This window comes from Lissotriton vulgaris, chromosome 5 (genome assembly GCF_964263255.1).
Source record: "Lissotriton vulgaris chromosome 5, aLisVul1.2, whole genome shotgun sequence".
Lineage (NCBI taxonomy): Eukaryota > Metazoa > Chordata > Amphibia > Caudata > Salamandridae > Lissotriton > Lissotriton vulgaris.
The window spans coordinates 307,462,139-307,484,607 of record NC_141693.1 but is presented as its reverse complement, the minus strand read 5'-3'; the positions used below and the strand labels follow the sequence as shown (position 1 = coordinate 307,484,607).

Genomic DNA, 22,469 nt, shown 5'->3' with positions numbered 1-22,469 from the left:
GTGCCCCAGCAGAGAATAGCAGTCGGTGTGCCAGCGTAGGGCCCATGCAATAGCTGCTGATGGCTGTGGCTCGGGATCCGCACGCCTCTACTGCTTCCGTTTTGCGGCTGCTGCAGAGCTTTCCCCTCTGATCCTGCAGTGGTGGCCGCGGTCCGAGGGAACTGAATGAAGCTTGAGCCATGGATACATTTGTAGTGCGGGATGAGAACAGCAGCGTCTATGCAGAGGGTTCCAAGATCCTCCTCTCCACCGGTCAGTGGAAGAGGTTTAAGAGGGACAATCCCAGATTCAACCTGATGCTGGGAGAGAGGAACCGGCTACCCTTCGGGAGGCTTGGTAAGGATCATTCAGACAATGCTCCATTCTCCTACTACCAGCTCCAGACCCTTCCCGTGCATCCTCAGTCAACTCTCACCAACAAAAGCACACCCACCCCTACGTATGCTGCTGCTTCTTTCTTATTTTTTCCCTACATATGCCTACTTCTTGAAACCGAATCAGGCAGCTTGTTTATGCTATTCCTTTTCCCCACGCGCGTTCCTTAATTATTTCAGAGGAGATTTAGGACGCTTTCCGTGCTTGGAGAAAGGCGAGACGTGGTCTAGAATAAGTCACGATGCGAGTGAGAAGTTGACTCGAGCAGCGACCTGTACCATTTCTCCTGAATATAACGCTGTAAATGGTTTGTCCGGTATTAAGTATGTTCCCAGAGGTTAAGTGTTCCATTCCTTTTTGGAGAGCGTGAACCAAAGGACCGTCTCTCCGTTTGGATTCCTTAATGCAGATGTGGTCATCCATGGCAGCATTAGAAAAGCAGGAACGGCATTTAGGCGAAGGAGGGGTTTCTTGGGGTACTGACCCAACACTGTAAAGAGGGATATTGTAAATGTTCAGAAATATAACTTCTGAATAGATGCTTTCAATGTTTGGTATATCTTATAACGAGTTAAAAAGTTTTTTTAACATGATTTTATTATTATACTCCTTGGTTCGCCAAGAAGTTGATCTAGTACCTTGTTGACCTTCATTCCGTTTCTGCATTTAGTATACACTTGTATTTACGCATGATTCTTTAAGAATATACTTGACAGCGACTTTGCCAGTGTCCAATTTTTTGGGGGGGTCTTTTTGAACCTATTCCACACCGAGGATTTTGCACTACTTTCACAGACACTATTCAAGCAAGCATGAAAAGCATGCTTAGCAAAATTAGCCAAAGCACTAAGCCTAGTAAAAGCATGTTGTAAATTTATCATATTGAGATTTCTACTGTCATATTATCGGGAGTTTCTGTCACTTAGCTGTTGCCTGGTGTCTGAGCAGGATTTTATATATTCCCACTGAGTATCGAACAGTTTCCATCAAGTACATTTATATAGATCTATTTCAGTGAGTAAAACTCAGATTTTAAGTGGATACTGATTTTTTTTAACTAAGTCTGGGGTGATGAGCAGCATTTTCAATTATTCTATTTACACACAAATACGTGTTGGTACGCATTGAACGCTCTTGACCTGAGAAAATGTACTATGTGTATATAGAGATAACTCTAATCACTAGCATATGCAGTATACCTTTGTACTGTCTACCATTCCTATGTGACTCTTAGAGTATAGCCATTTGTATCTCTTCCTTGAGTGACTTTACTACCTGTACATTCGCAATTTTTCTTTCACTTTGTATCTCTTCCTTGTGTGACTTTACATCTTGTACATTTGCAATTTTTTCTGTTTGTATCTTTTGTGTAATGCATGTAATCCTAAATCCTTATGTTTTGCAACTGGTTCTTATGTAAAGCGCTCTGACACCTTCGGGTAAAGTTTGCGCTATATAAAACCGCAGAATCGCAGGAGGTTAGGCTGACCAGAGACTAAAAACCCATCTCCTAAATCGATAGCTTGAGCATTAGCCACAACCCCAACCATAAGAGCGGAAGCATTTTCAATATTATTTACAACTTGATGCAAAAGACAACCATTGACTAAGCCAATAGTCTTGGCTTTTTGTAGGTGTAATGTTACTTGTATTATATATCTGGATGCAATGACAGAAGCAGTAAAATATCGGTAGGGTGGCACACTATGCGATGCACATATTTTTAGTGTAATTGCCTTTAAGCCACACCTTTAATTGCATCGGTTACGCCCCTTTGAAAGATCTCAGAGTATTTCCATCCCTCTCAAAGCCCTAGTCTACACACGCGGTCAGGTCCTTGGCGCACATAGCCTTGGCTGCAGGGCACACAGACCTTACTCTGTCGCACACAGAGGAAAATAATTAGAGGGAACATTGGTCTTGACCCGAGCTTATTAAAGAAAATACACTGTTTCCGCTACTGTGAAGTAGCACAAGATTTCTAAAAGTTGGAAACGATGTCAATGTGGCACATAACATAATATATTTGAAAAGGAGTAGACAGCTCAAAATCTAGTAATGAGCTACATCTGTGCCTAAACTTTGATTTTTTCTTTCTTCTGAAGACATTACTTAATCACTTGTATATAGACAGACGTGGGCATAGGGTAGCATATATATGCTTACTGAAGATGAAATCTCTCTAATAGAATTGTCTGAGGGAGGATCCTAGGTGCCCATTTTTTTTAGCAGTAGGGTATATGTGTTTTGGGTTACTGTCATACACCCACCAGCGTAAATCTGGATTTAGGTCAGATAGTTTTAGCATTTGAAAAATTAATGCCATCTTTGAAGTTGTGATAGAAACTAGTTATCAATCTATTAAAATGTCTATCACTGATTGATGACATTCAATGCAGTTTCACTCGCTATATTATCTATGAAAAATATACAAGCACATCAATGTGAAAAAGATTGCGCTAAGCCCATTATTCACACAATCCATATTTTAATTGTAATGTTAACAGTGGATTTCTACAAAATTGTGTAATGATATACTAGTGGATCACGAAAGTGGTATAATAAGTTGTAAAAAATGCATAAAAACTGACATTTATAGCCTAGAGTAAAACAACTCAATTCTATTGAGTGCAACTTGTACTTTCATTGTACCTAATTTTCTCTCCTTTCTACCACGCTACTGGTATAGAAAGAAAATACATTCTTGAAAAAAAAGAACATTATTATAATTTACCACGATTATGGAAGATACATTCAAATTTGTGAGGCAAACTAGAGCTTAAGTACAATATTCATTTGGAAGACGACCAGATTGTATGGTGGGAGAAGTTCTTAGCATTGTCATGTTTCTATACATTTGCACAAACTAGAAACTGAGCGACTGCCTTCTATGTTTGAACCTTGGTACTGCACCATTTTCAATGTCATATAATGCATTTTTATTTGCTGGCAATACTGTTTCATTCGGATATTAACTTGCTTTGCACATTCCTACGAATAGCCTCAGGCAATGGTTATCCTTCAAACTCCTTTTCTCTCGCGGATATTCCTAACATCCTCAATGCACTCAAAGCCGCCTCTTATGGAAATGTTTTACCGTCAATCCTTCATTAAAGCCCTCAATGGAGAAACTCTAAACCTAATCACAATTGACAATGACTGACTCACTCAAGGCATCTTCCAAGTCTAGGAAAAAAACAAACAAAAGCACGCTAGACCCTGATGACCTCACCAATTACTGGTCCATCACTCACCAATTGTTGAATGGCCACATTATTAAACAAGCTGTCAATGGACGAGAGAACATCAACTCCACCCAATCTCCTACATGACTACAAATCCAACTTGTGATCATGCTGCAGTAAGAAAACAGCTACCTTGGAATTTGTAGATAACACTCTACTGACCACAGATAAAGGTTACCCCTGCTTTCTGGTATTATTGGACCTTTCAGATGCCTTTGACAGCATTGACCTTCCCACACTCATCCACACCCTGAAGTCACAGATGGATTCACTTCCAAAGTTCTTCACTGTGCCTCCTACACACCAGTTCATTTGTATGGGAACCTCATGGACCCAGACGTTTCTAGTCATCTGCTGAGTCCCCCAGAGTTTCATATGGTCCACAGTCATCTTTGACCTCTATGTGAAGCCCCTTAGACTTGTATTCACTGACAACAGCACCAAAATTCACCACTGCACCAGCTAACATCAACTCGAAAGACTCCTCAGTTCAAGACATCCAACATCTCATACAATGCATGCACGGGTAAACAGACTTTGAGGGTGTTTTTATTGCAGACTAATATTTTGTTACCTGCACTGCAGGTCCTAATTAAACAGCTCCTCATTAGAAAGTGGCGGAATACCAGTGGGAAGGGTAGGGGAGAAACAGGGGCACGTCTGGACACCCACAGTAACATAAAATAAAGTGTGAAAAATGTGTAGGTGTTTGCCAGGCGGTGAAACATCTGCAAATCCCATGCACCTCACACATACACTTGGATGCCCTGCACCTACTGAAGTGCAACCCCACCAAAACAACATTCTTGCTATTCACCTCGAAAAGCAAGCAACAACTGGTCCAAACCGATCTCAAAGACATGAAGCTGGTTAGATTTGAACCCCAACTTTCACCTAACGCTGCATCACACTGATTTCCCCTAAACAACATCTTCACCTTCACGTAACACTGTGCCATGAAAACCATGATGCTATTGTCCCAACTCGCTCTACAAAAGAGTATGAAATGCTTCCTCCCAAAAAGAGACTACAGAACTGCTGTCAAGCCCTTATATCTTGGCACCAGGGTTTTAGCCACTCCCTACTAAAAGGCCTCCAGGACTTCACAATAGCACCAATGATGGGCATCTGCAATTCTGAGGCATGCCTCAAAGGACCGAAAGAAATATTACCACATCATCTCATTCTGATGAATTTGAATTTCAAACCAGTTACATCATTTATACAGTTATCACGACTGGATCCTCTAAACAAAGGCATATATGGGCACACAACTGTAGCAGCGACTAATTTTATTTACATCCAACTGTTTCATAAAAAGTTGCCTTTTGATGTCAGTTGACTGTCAGACCGACAGTGAGCATCCGTCACTATCTGCTGGTGCTACCCTTATAAACACAATCAAGAGGTAATATTAACAACCCGGGACGCTGGCCCATTTCAAATTGCGAACAGCAAAGTCACGCTGTTTCCTGATTTCACCTTTCAAACGCAAAGACCGAGGGCCTCCTTCTTAACGATTAAAAGGAAATTGCGCACCGAGGGCATTTCATATTCCTTGCTCTTTCCGGCTAGACTCCGGATAGTGGTGGATGAAAAAACGCTATTCTTCAATACGGCATCGGACGCCTGGGACTGGTGGGAAACATACAAGGCAGGAACAGATGGCGCCAGGGTCCGAGAGGAGAGGGAGAAGGAACAGGAGCGGTACAGCGGGCCTGCGGAAGTCGAAGAGACTGCGAAAACGGAAGCATGGGGCGCGCAAGCCGACGGCCTCTCAAACCGAAGCTGAACGGAAGGCCGCGTTACAGGAAGTGGAAAAGTTAGCGCGAACTGGGGATTCCCGCTCCAAACAGGGCACGGACACGGACACACATGCTTCGGTCTCAGGTTCGGAATCGGACCGGTTTGGGATCCATCAAGCCAAGGGCCCGTTGGTGACGCCGCAGACGTCGGAGGAGATCCTGAATGTTTGACTTGCACACTACGGGTGAGGGGTAACGGGTGGGGTACCGGATGGGAGTTCACAGCCGGGCAGACATGAGGAACCGGGGCTGGGCACTGGGCTCCTAGCTGGATCCTTTCATGGGGGACTGGGGGAGGGGCGTGGGGATGGGCTGCGTGGCTCCGTTCTGGCCAAGGCCGCGCTCCGTAGGCCCTTAAGGCACCCACGGTTACGGCCGTGTAGTAGCACCCTGGGTTGGTCAGGTGCAGGGGGGGGGGGGGGGTTGCACTGTTGGGGATTGTTTGCATCCTTTGACACCACTGACCCCGGAACTGCTGGGGGTTGGACGGTGGGGAGTTCATGGTTTGTTTGGGGGGGGGGGGGAGGGGGGGACCACCATCTGCGAGGGACTGACAATGGAGGGGAGACACCGTTCTGATCTGAGGGACAATGGCTAATATGAACTTGTTGAAATGCATAACCTGGAACGTGAGGGGGCTACACACGATGCAGCGCAGACAAAGTGCATGCCTTTTTATTGCGGAGGGGGGTGCAAATTGCACTATTGCAGGAAACACATCTCACGAAGCAAGAGGGGGTGGCGCTACAAAGGAGGTGGAGAGGCCAGCTATTCCATACCTGTTATTCAGCATATGCTAGGGGCGTTTTGATTTGGATCAGAGCAGGAACGCCATTTCAATTGACACGCCAGCTGATAGACCAGGAAGGGAGGTACGTGGTGGTGGAGGGTAAGCTGAGGGACAGAGACATTGTCCTGGGTAGTATATATGCCCCGAACGTAGACCAACTGGCTTTCTTTGCGGGACTGTCGGGGACACTGGCGCATTTCCTAGCGGGCCCGATCCTACTGGGGGTGGGGGGGACTTTAACTCCATAGCGGACATTGCCCTGGATAGATCTCACCTGCCATTGAGGGACTCCCCTGTGCACCGACTGACTAGGGGTAGGCAGGAATGGCAGGAGAGTTGGGGGCTGACCGATGCGTGGAGGGCGCAACATCCAACTGACCGTGACTATTCGTTCTTCTCCGGGCTACATGACCTACACGTCCGTCTGGATGCGGTGTTGTGTTCTCAAGGAGTATTGCCGGCCGTTGCCGGGTCGGAGTATTGGTCGAGAACAATCTCGGACCACAACCCACTAATGATTCATTTAGCCTGGGTGAACGAGGCGCCCAGTGTGCCGACCTGGAAACTTAGGCCAGAGACTGTGGAGGACCCTCTGCTTGGTGGGGCCCTGGCGGAGGGGATGATCCAGTACTTCGCTGAAAACGAGGGGACAACGGCCTCTAGGGCAACGGAATGGGATGCCTTTAAGGTAGTAATGAGGGGCCAATGCATAACAAAATAAGTGGGCACGAGGAGGGTGTTGTTGGAGGACCTGGGCAGGGCGGACACCAGATTGAGGGATGCAGAAAAGAGGCGACCTGGCCGCCCTGATCTCCAGGAGGCAGTCGGCTCGGCTAGGGAGGCGGTGGCGGCCGAGATTGAGAGGCTCCGCGCTTTTGACTATAGAGCATACATGCTGCGATCCCACGTAGAGGGGGATAAGACAGGCACCCTCTTGGCATGGCTTGCTAACCCCACGAAACGTTGCTTCCCCATTCTGCATCTACAAGATGAGGATGGCCATGTGCATCACACCAAATCAGATATAGTGGATGGCTTCAAAAAGTATTATGAGGGCCTGTATACAAGTACCTCAGGTGACCGGGTGGGAGCGGCCGAGGCCTTCTTGGATGGCCTAACCCTACCGCGGCTGGATGAGGAGCAGGCGAAGGAGCTGGGGTCGGACATTGATTTGGGAGAGATAAGGAGGGCTGTGAAGAGAATGGCTCGCAATAAGTCGCCGGGGATGGACGGGTTGCCCATTGAATTCTACAGCAAGTATTTGGATATCCTAGCGCCGCGACTCCAGACAGTTTACAGGGAGGCGGGTCACCTGCCTCAGTCTATGCGAGAAGCAGTAGTGGTGCCGCTCCTGAAATCGGGTAGGGAGAGCAGCAGCCCCGCGTCTTACAGGCCGCTCTCCATGCTCACCGCCGACTATAAAATTTTGAGTTCCATTTTGGCGGCGAGGCTCTTACCACATATGTCTGGCCTGATACATGAAGACCAGAACGGTTTCATCCCTGCCCGGAATACCACAATTAATATTAGGCGACTTATTCGCCTTATGGATGGCTCGTATGAGAAAGGCAGTGCCCCGCTGGTCCTCTCAGTCGACATAGAAAAAGCGTTTGATAGCTTAGAATGGGACTATCTGTACACGGTCATGGAACGCTTCAGGTTAGGCGAAGGCTATATTCAGTGGACGCGGGTTCTTTATGCGGCAGCAGTAGCGAGAGTGAGAGTCGGGACCATGGTTTCCCACCAATATCAGGTGGAGAGGCACCCGACGGGGATGCTCCCTATCCCCACTTTTGTTCGCGCTAGCGATTGAGCCCCTAGCGGCTGAGGCCCGTGCGGGGCGGTATTTTGCTGGAGTGAAATCCAGAGATGGGCAGCAAATTATCTCACTATATGCCGACGACTTGCTGTTATTTCTTGAAAACGACTTAGCGGAGCTGGAGGGCGCAGAGGTATTGTTGGAGCGGTTTGGCGGACTTTCGGGGCTGCGGGTCAATTGGACCAAGACAAGCATGTTCCCGTTGCGGGGGGGCACCGCTCGGCCGACCACCGGCTGACGCTTCCTTGGGAACCGACCTGCCTCAAATACCTCGGGTTCACATTTATCATACGGCGGCGGATCTATTCGAGGGTAATGTAGGGCGCTGCGTGCGGGGGCTAAGGGGCTGCATGACCTTTTGGGCCACGCTGCCGCTCTCTGTAGCTGGCAGGATATCCTTGTTGAAGATGGTCGCCCTCCCGCGATTATTGTACTACTTCCGCACGCTCCCGATCTGGATCCCTGGCTCCTTTTTCCGGCAGCTCAGGTCCCTGATAACCGCATTCCTGTGGGGAGCTGGGAGATGCAGGGTGGCGTTGGCAACGCTCACCCGCCCGAAGGATGAGGGGGGTCTTGCGGTGCCGGACTACGAGCTCTATTATCTCGCTGCCCAACTGCAGGTCTTCACGCAGGAGGTGGCGGGGGTATATAGGGGCCCGGAGGATGGCGGGCTGAGGGGCACGCCGTGACACGTCTTGGCCTATATCACCCTGCAACCGCGGATTGATATTCGAGACTTGACCTTGGAACAACGCACATTCCGACAGTGCTGGAATCGTGCGCAGAAGCGGGCGGGAATACGACGCCCGTATGCCCCCGAGATTCCGCTGGGCATGCTGACGGCGTTGCCGCACGGAGGCGATTGGTCGCGTCTACAGCGATGGGAGGAGGCGGGCATACAGGTCGTCGGAGATTTATACGAAAACGGAGCGCTCCTCCCGTTTCAGGAACTTCAGGAACGTTTCGACCTCCCAAGGGGGGGATATCTTCTCCATACGGCTGTGAGCGGAGCAATTCAGACGCACTGGGGGACGGGGCTGGCGGAGCCTGAAACGTCTGCCTCTTGTCAATATACTATGATGGCAGCGGGAACAGTCAAGGCGGTGGCATGCCTGTATAACAGGATGGTGCGCGACCATCTACCACCCCTCGCGTCGCTGAAGGCTAAGTGGGAAGCTGACTTGGGCAAAGACATCCCTGACACAACTTGGGCGCAGCCGTGCGCCGAGCCCGCAATAGCACGAGGAATGCGAGATTCCAGATCATCCACTACTATATACTGCATAGGGCATATATGACCCCTGGTAGGATTAAGAGGTATTTTGGAGCGGTGGAGGCGGTGTGCCCTCGTTGTATGGAGGAGGGAGCTGAACTAGTACATATGCTATGGGCTTGCCCGGCCCTTCGGGACTATTGGCAGGTTACAGGCGAAACCCTGAATGAGGTGACAGAAAGGACCATCGACTTCGACCCGGCGGCGTGTATACTGCACTAGTTCCCTCATACCCCCAAAACCAAACTCACGAGCAAATTCATTGATATGGGGTTGATAGTAGCCAAGCGAGAGATAACCAGGCACTGGAAGGCGAGGGCGGGCGCAACTCCCAGACGGTGGCTCAACGAATTTGTGAAATGGGCGGCCTGCGACAGCACACACAGGTACCAGCAGGCGCGCAGGGCTCCTAATCCAGGGGCGTTGGAAGCGGCGACAGCCTGGGAGGTACTGGTACAGGCCCTCAGAGATAGCGGGGTGGAGGATGGGGAGGAGACCCTCAGCGCTAGCAGGGATGGCACGATAAACTAATTGACAGAGAACAGAACTATTAGTTGTTGGAGACCAGGGGTCATACCCTAGGCGAACATGTACAGACACCCTCAATGACCCTCGGGCAGATGGTGGGGGGGAGGGGGGGAGGAGGAGTTCCACTAGTTAGGGGGGGTTATAGGAGGGGCCATATAGACTAGTTAGGAGAGGGACAAAAAGTAGTCATACAAACAATACTACGGTACGTTTATTTATTTATTTATTTATATGCTTCTATAGCGCCTGAATAGACCCCCGAAGGGGTATCTCTGCGCTTTGCCATCCAGGGGAAACCTGCTACTGTACCCGGACAATACCAATAGATAGTGGGGGAATAAAATTAAATGCTAGAAAAGAGGTAGGTTTTCAGGGTTTTTCGAAAAGATAAGTGATCAGAACTGAGCTTTAGTGAGAGGGGGAGGGTGTTCCACAGAACAGGCCCAGTATAGGCCAGAGCCCTACCTCCTTGACGGGCTTTTTTAATCTTGGGAACCTTGAGGAGTTGGAGATTGCTTGATCGTAGTGAGCGGCCCGGAACATAGGGTGTAAAGACTGTGCTAAGAAATTTCGGGCCTATCCCCATCAGGCATTTGTGAATTGTGCACAAGATTTTAAATTTGGTCCGCAGTCGTACTGGCAGCCAGTGCAGTTCCGTCAACAGTGGCTGGGAGGGAGTCCTTGGTGGAGCATTCATGACTAACCTCGCGGCCGTATTCTGGACCACCTGTAGCTTGTTAAATTGGCCTTCATTAGATGACAAAAGAAGGCCATTACAGTAGTCCAGTCTGCTGACAACCAGAGCCTGGACCAAGGTCTTTCTGTGGTGATCTGGGAGAAAAGGAAACACCCTTCTCAACAGAGAGATAACCCCAAAACAGGTACCAGCAACCTGGTTGACATGATCTTTAAAAGTCAGTGACTGATCAAATAACACTCCTAGATTTCTTATGGTCTGCTTGGGGATAGGGGCGGGTCCTAGTTCACCAGGCCACCAATCACTGGACCATAATGTTGCTGCTTCCCCATAAAGTACAACCTCGGTCTTAGTCACGTTGCACTGTAAGCAGTTGTTGGCCATCCATTTGGAAACTGCCCTCATTCCTTCTGCAAACGTTACTCCTGCAACATTGACATCAGGCATGGGGGGGCTGAGGATTTGTTGCCGCCCGGCCCCCAGGATGCGGGCTAACAGGCTGTGTATGATGGGACAAGAAATGATAAGCAGCAGCGCCCTGATTAATGTGATACTTGTATGAGCAATGGCTTGAGCTATGTATGGCTACAATAAAAATTACTTTAAAAAAAAAAAAAAGGAGGTAATATTAACAAACAACCCCTCAAGAGATTTCACTAGGATCTGTTTATTTTTGTTTTTTCTTTTACAAAATGGGTCATATCAATATGAAAACAATAAATACAAAAGCCACATTTGTAGTTGAAATGTACATAGTTGTAATGAAAACATAGCAACTGCTTTGTGGGTTTTAAGCTTAGTCTTAAACAATGAACTGACCATGAATGATCAGACGCTCTTCCCCATGCTGACGATACAGGCGGAAAGCTTCTTCCAACTCCATCTGAGAAGAAATAGTGCAAGGATCACCTAGGGAAGAAAAAGAAGAAATCATTTTTATAAATTTTATTATAAGTATGCTGATCACTAGATTTTGATGATATTTGAATCATAAAATAAAAAATACAGTTTATATTCTATAGTTTAAATCTTTTTATTGGTTTTAGACAAGAAAAAAACAAAGCACACTACTCCTCAAAATCAGTGCCCTAGTGACCACAAGGTCGCAATAAGTAGCAGTACCCGAAGGTATAAGCATGGAGCGGGCTCTTCAAAACATAACTAGACAACATAAAGGACCACTCCCACTTCCCCCCCACCCACCCACCTCACTCCCCTCGTCCACCTGAGCCAACGAAAAGAGAGAAAAAAAAGGAAAAAAAAGGGGGGGCTGAAAAGGGACCAGATGGAGCTTAGTGTCGTTTTTTCCGGCTGGTCTTAGGGTCAGCGCTCGGGATTTGTGTGTCAGGAAGGCGGAGGAGTCGAAGATACCTAGGGCATGTGAGCTCCCAGACTTCGGAGATCAGTATAGTGAGGAAGGGCCGCTATAGCTCAGGGAACTCAGACCCTCTGCCCGCTTGTGTAAGAGTGAGTTTCTCCATATCCAACACTGACCACAGCTGTTGGAGCCAACCCGTATACGTTGGGAGTTTGGTGGAACGCCAGTGAATTAGGATATTCTGTGTTGCTGCACCTAAAGCGATAGTAATCAATCGGCCCCTCCTCGATTTAAGGGGATATGTCAGTGGATTAGGCAAACCCAGGAGGACATGGGCGGGGAAGCGTGGAATTTGTGTCTCGAAGTTGGAGTCAATTTCGTCAAGGATTTGGGTCCAATATGATTGTATACAAGTGCAGCTCCATAATATATGCTCCAGGGTGCCCACCACCCCACACTCCCTACAACAAAGATTGCTCCGAAGTGGGTCAAATCGGTGAATGCGTTCGGGCGTGTAGTACCAGTAAGTGGCAATCTTGGTAAGGGTCTCCGTGAGTCCCATGTGCTACGCTGAATATCTCGCCCTGTAGTAAATGCTCTCCCATTCTTTGTGAGACAGTGTTCTCCCCAGGTCTCTTTCCCATCTAGAGCGGCCCACGTTATAGGTGTGCGTGGTGTTGGATAACAGCATTTTATAGAGATCAGAAATAAGTTTCTTGTTAGAGGTGCGTGTTACAAGCCGTTTTTCTTATGGGGTCAGGAGACGCTGAGCTTGTGGTTTGATTGTGGGATGCAGCGCCCAGGGTCTGACTTGTAGGTATGGTAAACGCTCTAGTTTGGTGAGGCTGTAATCTTCTTTAAGCTGTGAGAACGGAATTATGCCCTCCATGTCAAAGAGATGACCTAGGGGTCTGCAGGGAGAAGAGCGCCATGACCTAAAGGCATGAGGAACCGTGCCAGGTTGAAACTCAGGTTTGTCAAACACCGGCGTGAGGGGTGAAGGGAAAGTGGTGAGCTGGCTAGAGACATTAGTGTGCGGTCCCAGGATTCTAGTATGGTGCTCGTGACATAAGAGGCGTATAGATTAGGAGGTCTGTGATGTTTATGGAGGAAGGGTATCCCTTGCAACGGTCTGCTCGCCACTGCCTGGTCCTGGAACAGCCAGTGTTTTTCGGATTCCAGGCGTTGCCACTCTTCAAGATATCTAAGTTTGGTAGCATGAAAATATAACTGGAGGCCGGGAACTCCTACACCCCCCTCCTGGTGGAAGGACCGCTACTTGGTGGCGGAATCGTGACTTGCGCCCCTGCCAAATAAATCTCGACAGCTCCGCCTGTGTCTGCTGAAGCCAGCCTGCGGGGGGAAGAAGAGGGAGCATCTGGAAGAGTAGAGGATTTGGGAAAGGATGGACATTTTTACGGCTGCAATCCGGCCCAACCACAACACTTTGCAGTATTTCCATTTACCAAGCGTTTTATGTATGCGAGTGTGGAGATGTGAATAATTAAGCTCAGCCGTGGCTGGTAAGGTGGGGGGCCAACTGTATTCCCAAATAAGGTATTGCGGTCGAAGCCCAGAACACCAGGTGCTCCTCCTGTAGGTGGGCGAGAGTATGTGGGGAAAGGGATATATTAAGGGCCATGGATTTGTCCACGTTAATCTTAAAACTAGATCCTTGTGCAAAGCCATACAGCTCAACAAAGAGTGCGCGTAAAGTCGTAATCGGGTTAGTGAGGGAAAGTAGAATTTCGTCTGCGTAAAGACTCACTGTGTGGACATCCCCCCGAATTTCATTCCTGATATAAGAGGATGCTGCTGGATCCTAAGCGCCAAGGGTTCCATATATAATGCAAAAAGAAGGGGCGACAGAGGTAACCCGTGCCTGGTCCCCCTCTCAATAGAGAACCGTGTGGACGCGAAGCATTTGACCCTTACCGTCGCCATGGGGGAGCGATAACAATTTAAGATCCGGGTTTGCAGCTTTTTGCCAAGGCCGGCGGCCATCAGTACCATCTCCAGGTATGACCTGTGCACCCTGTCGAAGGCCTTTTCGGCATCAATGGCCAAGAGCATGTATTCACCCTGGGTGCGGGACGCATGCTCGACCAGGTGTAAGATGCGTTTGGTGTTGTCGCTGGTCTGCCTCTGTGGGATAAAGCCCGCCTGGTCTGGCTCAATCAACTGTGCCATATATGGGGCTAACCGGGTCGCTATGATGCTAGTGTATAATTTAATATCAATGTTTAAAAGGGAGATGGGCCTGTAAGCGCCGCAGACCGTCGTATCTTTCCCCGGTTTTGGAATAACTCCTATTCCCGCCTCCAACATGTCCCCTGGTATGGCTCCTGTTTGGTCAAAGGTATTAAATAAAGCCGTCAAGATGGGAGCCAGTTGATTATAGAATGACTTGTAGAAGGCAGCCGTGTAGCCATCAGGGCCAAGCGATTTACCCAGTTTAAGGCGTGAGATCACAGATACAACTTCCTCTGTCTGAATGGGCATATCTAGGAAGTCCTGAACTGGTCCTGAGAGACGAGGCAGCACGCCCTGCAACCTATGAACTTTGCCTTTTTTTCCCTACTGACGATTGAGGAATCATGAAACACGTGTCTAGGGATACGAATTGAAACTAATAATACAGCACTGGCTATGAACACTTTGAAATGAATTGAGCGAGAAATAATGAACCATCATGCTTGAGGTAATTACGTTGGGACGTGTCTGGTGCGCTCCCACCCTTTGACCTATCTAGGAAGTCAGCCTGGGCCTGCGACAGGGCCGGCATCTGGGCCTTAGCTATGTATTCAGCACCAGTCGGGCATCCAGAGGCTCCGCCCTATGGAGGTCAGCGTAAACGTCCCAGAATGTTTCCGCTATGGTAGGATTATCAGCCACCAGCTCACCCCCCTTTGTCTGAATGGTGTGGACCCCTTGCTTCTGCTGAGATTCCCGTAGTTTACTGGCCAAAAGCCGGCTGCATCTGTCTCCCCCGTGTAATAGGAGTGGCGAAGTCTGAGGGCTGCATACTCAGCCCTGTCCTGATCTAGGGCAGCAAGGTGCTGGCGTTCGATGCATAATTGACGCCAAGCACGGGCTGCACCGGTGTGTTGGTGCATCTGTTCGAGCTCAGAAACTCTCTGGGTGAGTTCCTCCCTTTTACGGCTCCGTTCCTTGTTTTGGGCTGATGAGATGGCAAGAAATTGTCCTCCAAGGACCGCTTTAGTGCCCCCATTGTGTCGCTAAGGTAGTATCGGGATTAGCTGTGAGGGTGAGGAAATCTGTGATGGCTTTCTTGATCTGTGTAGTAACCGAAGCTTGGTGAAGTAACATGTCTCGGAGGCGCCAGTGTTTGGGGGGACGAACTACAGGAGGCAGTTGAAAGGTAACTAGAACCGGGGAATGGTCAGATAGAGAGGCTGGCAGTATTTCAGCATTTAGCGCGCAAGCTAGGAGCGAGGAAGAGCAGAGAAAGTAATCGAGTCGTGCGTATGTTTTGTGTGCCCCAGAATAAAAAGTGTAGGTGCGGGTTTGTGGGTGGAAGTGTCGTTAAAGATCAGATATCCCCAGATCATGGAGGTGGGCTCGCCCCATGGATGGGAGTACCCCGGCCTGGTGTGTTCTCTGGCAGGAGCGATCTACGTCGTTGACAAAGACAATGTTAAGGTCTCCCCCCCAACAGTAAATGGCGATCCGTGGACGATGCCGCTTCCCTACGTGTGTGCTGGAGGAACCTGTGCTGTCCGTCATTAGGTGCATATATAGAGCCCACCACGAACGTCACCCTGCCCAAGGAGAACTGATAGGTAAGTAGTCGACCCTTAATTTCGGCTTCTTTCTGGAGAATCTTACCCACACAAGAGCGAGAGACCAGAATGGCCACCCCTGCAGATTTGGAAGCGGCAGAGGAAAACAGCTGTGTTGTGAAAGCCCTAGATTTCAGTCTGTGGTGGTTCCTGGGAAGGAGGTGTGTCTCTTGCAGGAGGCATATGTCTGCCTTGGAGTGCTCTAAATAGTTAAGGACTGCCCTACACTTGACTGGGTTGTTTAACCCCCGCACATTAAGCGTGAGGACTAAGTGTATCAAGTGGCATCAGGAGGCAGTGATAGGGTCGAGCTGGGATACATGGTGAGAGAGGTGGTAGTGAACCGGTGTTGGCCTAGCAGCCTAGAGGTGTAGGGGTAAAAGGAGTGCCCATGGAGAACAAGGGCGGTACAAAAGGGGGTGGTAGTGAACCGGTGTTGGCCTAGCAGCCTAGAGGTGCGTGGGTAAAAGGAGTGCCCATGGAGAACAAGAGGAGGTGGACGAGGGAACCCATAACAGAAAAAAAAACAAAATAGTATAGTCAAGGGAGTAACCCCAACAACAACAAAGGAAAGGGGAACAGGGAGAAAGAACAAGTTCCAAAAGTAATGTCCGCCATCCTGGACCATCCAGGATGTCGTCAAAACGGGGCTCGTGTTGTGACCAGAAGGCTGGGTCCGGCTCCCCCCGCCGTCCCCCGAAAAACAGGGAGTCTATTGCGGACGTAGAGAGTCCCAGTTAGTCACTTGGTTGTCTGGTTCACCCCCGCCAGGGCCTCCGCAGCAGAAGCCAAAGCATCTTGTAGGCCCTTTGCTATGTCTGCCACATTTGGTTTCCGGGCTCGACGGCGCCTGCCTTGACGCCACCACGCGGAGGGCGAAATTACGGGTTCCAAGGTGGTACTATGGTGGTCGTCCTCGTCACCTCCAGTCCCTGGAGTTTGCAAGAGTCAATGAGCAAACGCATTTGGTGGAGCTTGCCATTAAGTCTGAATATGAGGCGGAAGGGATGGCCCCACGAGTACTGAATGCCTTGCTGCCTGAGGTGCTCGATTACTAGGTGGAATTGTCGGCGGCGCTGCAAAGTGATCAAGGCTAAGTCTTGGTATAGCACTGGAGATTGGCCTTTGTAGGATATAGGGTGTAGAGATCTCGCCTTGGAAAGAATGTCTTCCTTAGTTTTAAAGTCCTGCATGCACACCAGGATGTCCGCCGGGGGGGGGGGGGGGCATTCGGTGCACATGGTGCGCCCTGTCCAGGACAATCTCCGTGTCATCCGAGACCGCCAGGATGTGACGAAAGAGGCCCATGGTGAAGGCAAATAGATCCTTGGTGTCGTCAGAGACTTTCACTCCCCTAATCCTGATGTTGTGTCTGAGTGACCTGTTCTCCAAATCCTCTAGGTGATCCTGCAGGCGGATTATCTCCTGTTGGATCATGTTGATGTAAGTCGCTGTGGCATCGCTTTTGTCTTCTAGTGTGACAACTCGTTCCCCCACATCTTCAACATCCTTGAGAATCTCTTTAATTTCTGCAGTCAGGTCAGCCTTCACTGTCTGCAGGTCCGTCCTCAGGTTATTGAAGAGCGACTCCAAGAAGGCCTTTCCGATGGGTTTGTCACCCGTGCCCGGGGACCGCTGCGAGGTTGACATTGTAGTGGAGACAGACGTCAGAGTAGGGGTAGATTAAGCCATTCCAAAAATGTCTGTCAGGGGTTTCGGCTTCCTTGTCCAAGATAAGGACATAGTCTCAAAGGATCAGGGGCGCGGATTGTCTTGTGGATGACCCACGAGCTGTAGTGACCGACAGGCCTCCTCCCTGGTGGCGTTGGGTCCGGTCTTCCCCTTCACAGACCCAGGGCCAGGCCCAGCCCCACTCGGTGTGAATGGGGACCCGCTGGGTCACCTTCAGACCAGGATGTTGCGCCAAGTACGGGGGAAGTCCGCCTATGGAAGCTCGACGGGATGGTCGGAGGCAGCAAGAGGCTCAGCGCCCTTGCCTATGAGATAAGTGTTCGGCCGTCCCAGGATGCGAGGGGAGACTCGCCGTGCGGAGCCGGCAGCCGTCGCTGATCCTGACAGTTGTCACAGGTTCTTAACGTGCCGAGGGGTCCCAGTGCCACTATCCGCCTCCCCTCCCAGGCGCCGGCCTCGTGGTCCTTGGTGTTGCAGTTTTCTGCTTCCTCAAGAAACAAACTTGTGGATTTGCCGTCGCCTGGGGTGGCACGCAGACGCTGTGCAGAGCCTCCCGACTCACCGCTATCTCCTCAGGAGTCCACCGTCACACAGGTGTCTACAGCGGTGGTCACACATGTGAGAAGTTGGCCTGATATATGATGTTCACTATTCTAGTGAGCACCTTGCACCAGTCCAAACAACCCTTATTATGATGATTGTAAAGTCAACCTTATAGACCAGCTATCCTAGGGGTAGCATGGACAAAGCAGGCATTAGGCTAAACTCAAGAGGGCATGTGAAACCAGCTGTTATACCATATGAAATCCCTTTAATGCCAAATGAAAGGACACCACACAGGATATATAGTCAAAATATATATGTACTAGCAGCCCGTCCCGAAGTTGTCCGGGTATGAATTGCTGCCGGTCAGTAGTATATTGTTTTGTAGGATTTCGTTTTGATAGCATTTCTTATCTGTGAAACGCTCCGATTCACAGTGCACTGCTGATGCACTTAAGAGTGCGCGGTCAGTAGTGTGTGAACTCGAGTTTCCCTACTTTATTTTTCCTTGCAATATTATATAGCTCAAATTCGACAACATGGCATGAGCACAATTTACATTACAGAAGAACACATTCATTTGTGGTAGGCACGGGGAGACAAAGCGATTTGCCTGGAATCACAGGATGTTGAGCTGATGCCGAGATTCGAACGTAGCTCCCCAGCTCTAAAGTTCGCAATTCTAGAACTTGTGGCGGGAGGTGTGTCTAAAAGTGTATGTCGGTGCTGACCATCAATGAGAGAGACCTGTGCATTTTTCAAATGGGTGTTGAAAAAATATGAGTATGTTGCTGGAGATGTGGGCCGCCGTGCCACCAATTTACTCACCGGGGGAGGGTAAACACCCATTATTCCGCAACTTTCTTTCCGCATACCATCACTCCGCATACTTTCATTACGAAAGTACCATGACTCCGCAATGCCATTATAATGCATGGCATTACATTTTATATGCTTTTACCAAGCCTACATTTACAACGAAATTCGTTGTAAATGCATGAATGGTAAAAGCATGTTTTTTTTTTTAATGTTTGGATAAGGTAAGTATGGGTATATGGGTATATGTTTTGGGGTACTGAGGTATATGTTTTGGGGTGTTTGGGTATTTTAAGGGTTCAGATATAGTTTTGGGTTATGGGGTAAAGGAGTAGTTTTAGGGTTTAGGGATAGGTATGGGGTTTGGGGCACAGGGGTATTTTTAGGGTTCAGGGCTAGGTTTGGGTTTTGGGGTATAGGGGTATTTTAAGGGTTCAGGGCTAGGTTTGGGTTTTGGGGTACAGGCATATTTTTAGGGTTCAGGGCTAGGTTTGGGTTTTGGGGTACAAGGGGTATTTTAGGGTTCAGGGGTAGGTTTGGGTTTTGGGGTACAGGGTTATTGTTAGGGTTCAGGGGTAGGTTTGGGTTTTGGGGTACAGGGGTATTTTTAGGGTTCAGGGGTAGGTTTGGGTTTTGGGGTACAGGGGTATTTTAAGGGTTCAGGGCTAGGTTTGGGTTTTGGGGTACAGGGGTATTTTAGGGTTCAGGGCTAGGTTTGGAGGTACAGGGGTATTTTTAGGGTTCAGGTGTAGGTTTGGGTTTTGAGGTACAGGGGTATTTATAAGGTTTAGGGCTAGGTTTGGGTTTTGGGGTTCAGGGGTATTTTTAAGGTTTAGGGATAGGTTTGGGTTTTGGGGTACAGGGTATATTTATAGGGTTAAGATGGGTTAGTGTTTAAGGATGTTGGGGTATTTTAAGGAGTAAGGGTGGGTTATGATTATGGGGTGCAGGGGTATTTAAAGGGAGCAGGGTGGGATTAGCACACGATATGAGACATGGCATGAAGGGCGGAATGTACCACACGCCCCCAGCGTTTGTCACGCCCCCAGCACACGGCCACAGCACAACGCAAACACGCCCACAAGGGACTACTTTGCTGGCACGGTTCTTTTACCTTTTAAATGTATATGGTGGGCGTCTGCATAGCCTATGTCTTTCTGCTGCAACTGCCCTTTCCAACGCTGTATTGGGTGCGGTGATTGGTGCTGTGGTTCCTGAGATTACCCGCCTCAAAGGTTTGGGCTCTCTTTATTATATTAGTATGGATTTATTTCTAAACAAACCCCTGAACTCTTTATGAGCACAGAAGCACAAGCGCAAAACAAGTAACTTAATAGAATAGACAAAAGTTGTACAATTATGGATAGGGCAGGGTGGCCCGTCAAACCATATATTAAAAAAGTGGTATAAGTACCACGTCACGAACAATGGTAAGGCCTAGGGCCTTTGGAATCGCTGGGCCTACACTGGACTAACAATGGTTATGGAGCAGGAGGCCCACGGGATGCGTGTGCAGTGTCTAAAAGCACACAAGTGTACACATTGAAGTCAATGGGTGCGTAAAAGTTATAAAGTTAAAGATTTAGGAACGTTCCGACTGGAATAGAACTTAACCACTTGAAACTAGGACACTAGGAGTGTTAAACTCTACAGGAGCACCGCAGTACTCACGTTACCTAACCCACAGGAAGCGGGTGCATAGGTCCAAAAGTGTGTCGGGTTTCGTCGTGGAGATCTATTGAGCCTTGGAGTAAAGATGCAGCAGGTGGCCAGAAGAGAAGAGTCCGGGTGGATTCAAGGGTGGATCAAAGATGTAGAGGACCTGAAAGCAGAAGGGACAGAGTCTGGGTCACTAGCCAGTGACCAGGATGGAACCAGGACGGAACCAGGCGATGTTGGGATGCGATCAGGTGCTGATGGGAAGCTTGTCTCTGCAGCCACGTGGACCAGGAGTCATCGACGACGACCAGGATGGAGGCACGGACTGTCCCACTAAGGCTCTCGCTGTCGGCTTCAAGATTGGAGGCAACAAGCCTTGGCAAAGGCAACCCACGCAGGAATCGATGTAGGCCAGCAAGGTCTGAGGGGCTGCTTCTTTTGAGGGAAACAAGGGCCAGTCTGGAGTAACCAGACCAGTGGTGTAGTTTCTCGTATTCGTCGCCAAGATGGCCACTAGCCAACGGGCAAGTGACCAGGCAGACGCGTCGAGCAGGAAAATGCAACAGGGCCCCACGCAGAACTCGTGGAGTGTGCAGGGCTGATCTTTGGTGCAGATGCTGCTCGGGGCTGGGGCTTCTCAATCCCCAATGCACAGCTTTGAGGAGGCCTCGGGGGCTGCACAGTTAGCAGGTCGCAGACTTTTCAAGATGGCCGGTCCCACGTCTCTCGTCGCCTCCACGGGTCTCAGCTTTGCAGGGACTGTGGATCGGGCTGTTGGATGTCTGGGAATCCGGTTCTTGTCAGGCTCTGGGCTCGGGCGAGAGGCGGCGGCAAAGCAAGTCGTCGATCGCTGGATTGTGCCTGCTTGTGCAGGGTGGTCACTCCTTGACCACAAGGGAGATTCTTCAGTCGTCTTCTTCCAAAGTAGAGTGATGAGGGTCCAGAGTTTCGTTTCAAAGTTTCAGTCAGGATAATCGCCAACGCGGATCTGCTGCTGCGAGTGTGTAGGGGAGCCTCCTCCGCTGTCGTCGCCCCACTTGCCCCAGGGCCCGCTCCCGAAATCCGCCTAGGTCAGGCGTACGGTGCTCCAGACTGTGGGAGAGCTGCGTGTGCTGCACGTGGTTCCCGGGCCCTGTAGGCCGCACCAATGTCCTACCAGCCCAGTGTCCGCTGGTATCGCGGATGTCCGTCGCGTCAAGTGGTCGGTGCCGGACTCCTCCCCGTCTATCCGGCCAGGCTGTTGTCTGTGGTTCGAGGAGGGGGGAGCTCACCTTTGTCCACGCCGATCGCGGCGGTCGAGCAGCATAGCTCCAGAGCCTCCTAGCGGGTCCCCGGCTCCTCAACTTTAGCGCGGTCACTGCCCCTCTGTCAGCCGGACTTCAAGGGCCTCCGGGCAGGCCACCACCGACCACAGCTGGGGTGGTGTGAGACCCTCGCGCTCTCCAAGCCGCGTGATGCGGCCGCTGAGATGGGTGCAGGCCTCGACGGCCCCTGGTGAGGGCTGCCCCTTAATCGAGGCCGCTGCTGCTGCACAGTCCACGCGGGCCAGGCTGTGCTTCACTGCGTTCGCCAAGGCCTGGCTTCCCCGGTCACTCGGTGTCAAGATCAGGGTCCAGCAGGCTAGAGGGAATGCTCCTGAGCAAGGGGCGGCTATCGGGACTCCCAAAGGCGCTGCTAGAAGCTGTTCTCGGTGGACAGCTAGAAGGAGCTCAGCAAGTCGCGTCCTACCTCACCGCCATCTTGGCCACGCCCCGCCACAGTTTATATTCTAATAAGCTTGGCTACAATGGGTAATAGAAAAGCAAGATATAGCTCATCATGTGGATTTCTCTTCATACATTGATCTGAAGACCAGTACATTAATACACTGTGTGAAATGCCAAATCAAAAACCTATAAATATCTCCTCTTTCAAACATAAAATGTACTGAAATTAAAGATAATCTGAATAACATTTGCAAATTCCTATCCGAGGCAAGAGAACAAATTGTCTTTCTTCGACTGTGCTTACCAATCCACAAGTGTAGTGTTGAAAGTCTTTGGTGCAGAGTCCAGGTGACATCCTGCTCCTCATTTTTCATTTTGACCAATGAGCTACGCTTTCCTG

General features: G+C 49.6%; 1 protein-coding gene across 1 annotated transcript in view; it reads right to left on the bottom strand.

Annotated features, from left to right (window-relative positions):
• PRKCZ (protein kinase C zeta) overlaps window positions 1–22,469 on the bottom strand; it is a 943,345-nt gene that overhangs the window by 615,572 nt on the left and 305,304 nt on the right. The window contains exon 4 of the mRNA XM_086921534.1: window positions 11,352–11,441. Coding sequence (XP_086777660.1) covers window positions 11,352–11,441 — 90 coding nt within the window. The remainder of the gene's footprint in view (window positions 1–11,351; window positions 11,442–22,469) is intronic.